Source organism: Octopus bimaculoides, chromosome 30 (assembly GCF_001194135.2).
Source record: "Octopus bimaculoides isolate UCB-OBI-ISO-001 chromosome 30, ASM119413v2, whole genome shotgun sequence".
Lineage (NCBI taxonomy): Eukaryota > Metazoa > Mollusca > Cephalopoda > Octopoda > Octopodidae > Octopus > Octopus bimaculoides.
In genome coordinates this window covers 6,481,547-6,482,589 of record NC_069010.1, presented here as the reverse complement: position 1 = coordinate 6,482,589, position 1,043 = coordinate 6,481,547, and the positions used below count along the sequence as shown (strand labels likewise).

Sequence of the window (1,043 nt, the reverse complement as noted above, 5' to 3'; positions counted from 1 at the left end):
GGGGGGGGGGGATATTACTGTTAAATTAAATTATGGCAAGATATTTTCTAAATTGGATCTCTCTCTGACACATACCTACAAATTAGAAACTGGGGTTTCAGGAAAAAATATTTTAAGGGTGAATTGATAAGTAACATTACATTTTGTGAAAAAAACCTTAAAAGCTAAAGTTTCTGTGTTAAATTATACAACAGACTTGTTCAGTACTGACTGAATGGAACTATTTAACTTATGGGACCTCCCCATAAATCTTTTCTGTAAAAAAGTGAAAGGTTTTTCTCCAGCACAAATAAGTGATCAGACGAATTGAAAAAGATAGCTCTGATTAACAGGACATATTTCTACATTATTTGGAGGAATCTGTAATGTATTGGTTAACTAAGTTTTTGTTTTTTCATTTGGTGTATAAATGTAGTTGGGAAGCAAGCTTTTTATCATACAGTCATACCTTTTCTTATTAAAAGTGAATATTGCGTGTAATAAACTTTCTTTCTGTTGTAGAATACTGGAGATCTTGAAATAAAACACTACACGTTAGACCTCAATCTTGGTGGCAAATTGAAAGTCTTCTGTGGTTATGGGTCTGCAACAAGCATCCTGACTGCCAAAAACATACACAAGCCAGGAGACACAGGTAACACACCATACATCTCTATATCTCCCCATCCATCTTCAACCACTATTTCTGGGAGGTTATTTTCACCAATGGGATTAATGGAGAATCTTGCCTCTCACAATATAGAAACTTTTCTTGTAGCACCACAGCTCGGCCATCTCTCCCCAGTTCTTATCTTAATCATTGAAATCCAGAAATACAACAACACGAGGGATAACGGTAACAACGGATCAATAATTTATTCTAGGTTGGTGTAGAGCCGTTTCGTTCCTGGGTGAACAGGCATGCCGCTAGAATACCAAGGAAGCTTCGACCACACGTCGGTACCGAGCTGAGAGATACGTGTTGTCACCACCACTGCTAGAGAGAGAAGAGATTGAACACTATTGCTCTCTCTCTCCACCTGTTGCCTTGCGCATGCGTGCCC

General features: G+C 38.3%; 1 protein-coding gene across 2 annotated transcripts in view; it reads left to right on the top strand.

Annotated features, from left to right (window-relative positions):
- Positions 1-888, top strand: part of LOC106877143 (uncharacterized) — an 18,512-nt gene extending 17,624 nt beyond the window's left edge. For both annotated transcript variants that reach the window (XM_052978169.1, XM_052978170.1), the window contains exon 5: positions 502-888. In XM_052978169.1, the coding sequence (XP_052834129.1) occupies positions 502-873 (372 nt within the window). In that variant the 3' untranslated portion in view covers positions 874-888. The remainder of the gene's footprint in view (positions 1-501) is intronic.
- Positions 889-1,043: the final 155 nt, after the last annotated feature.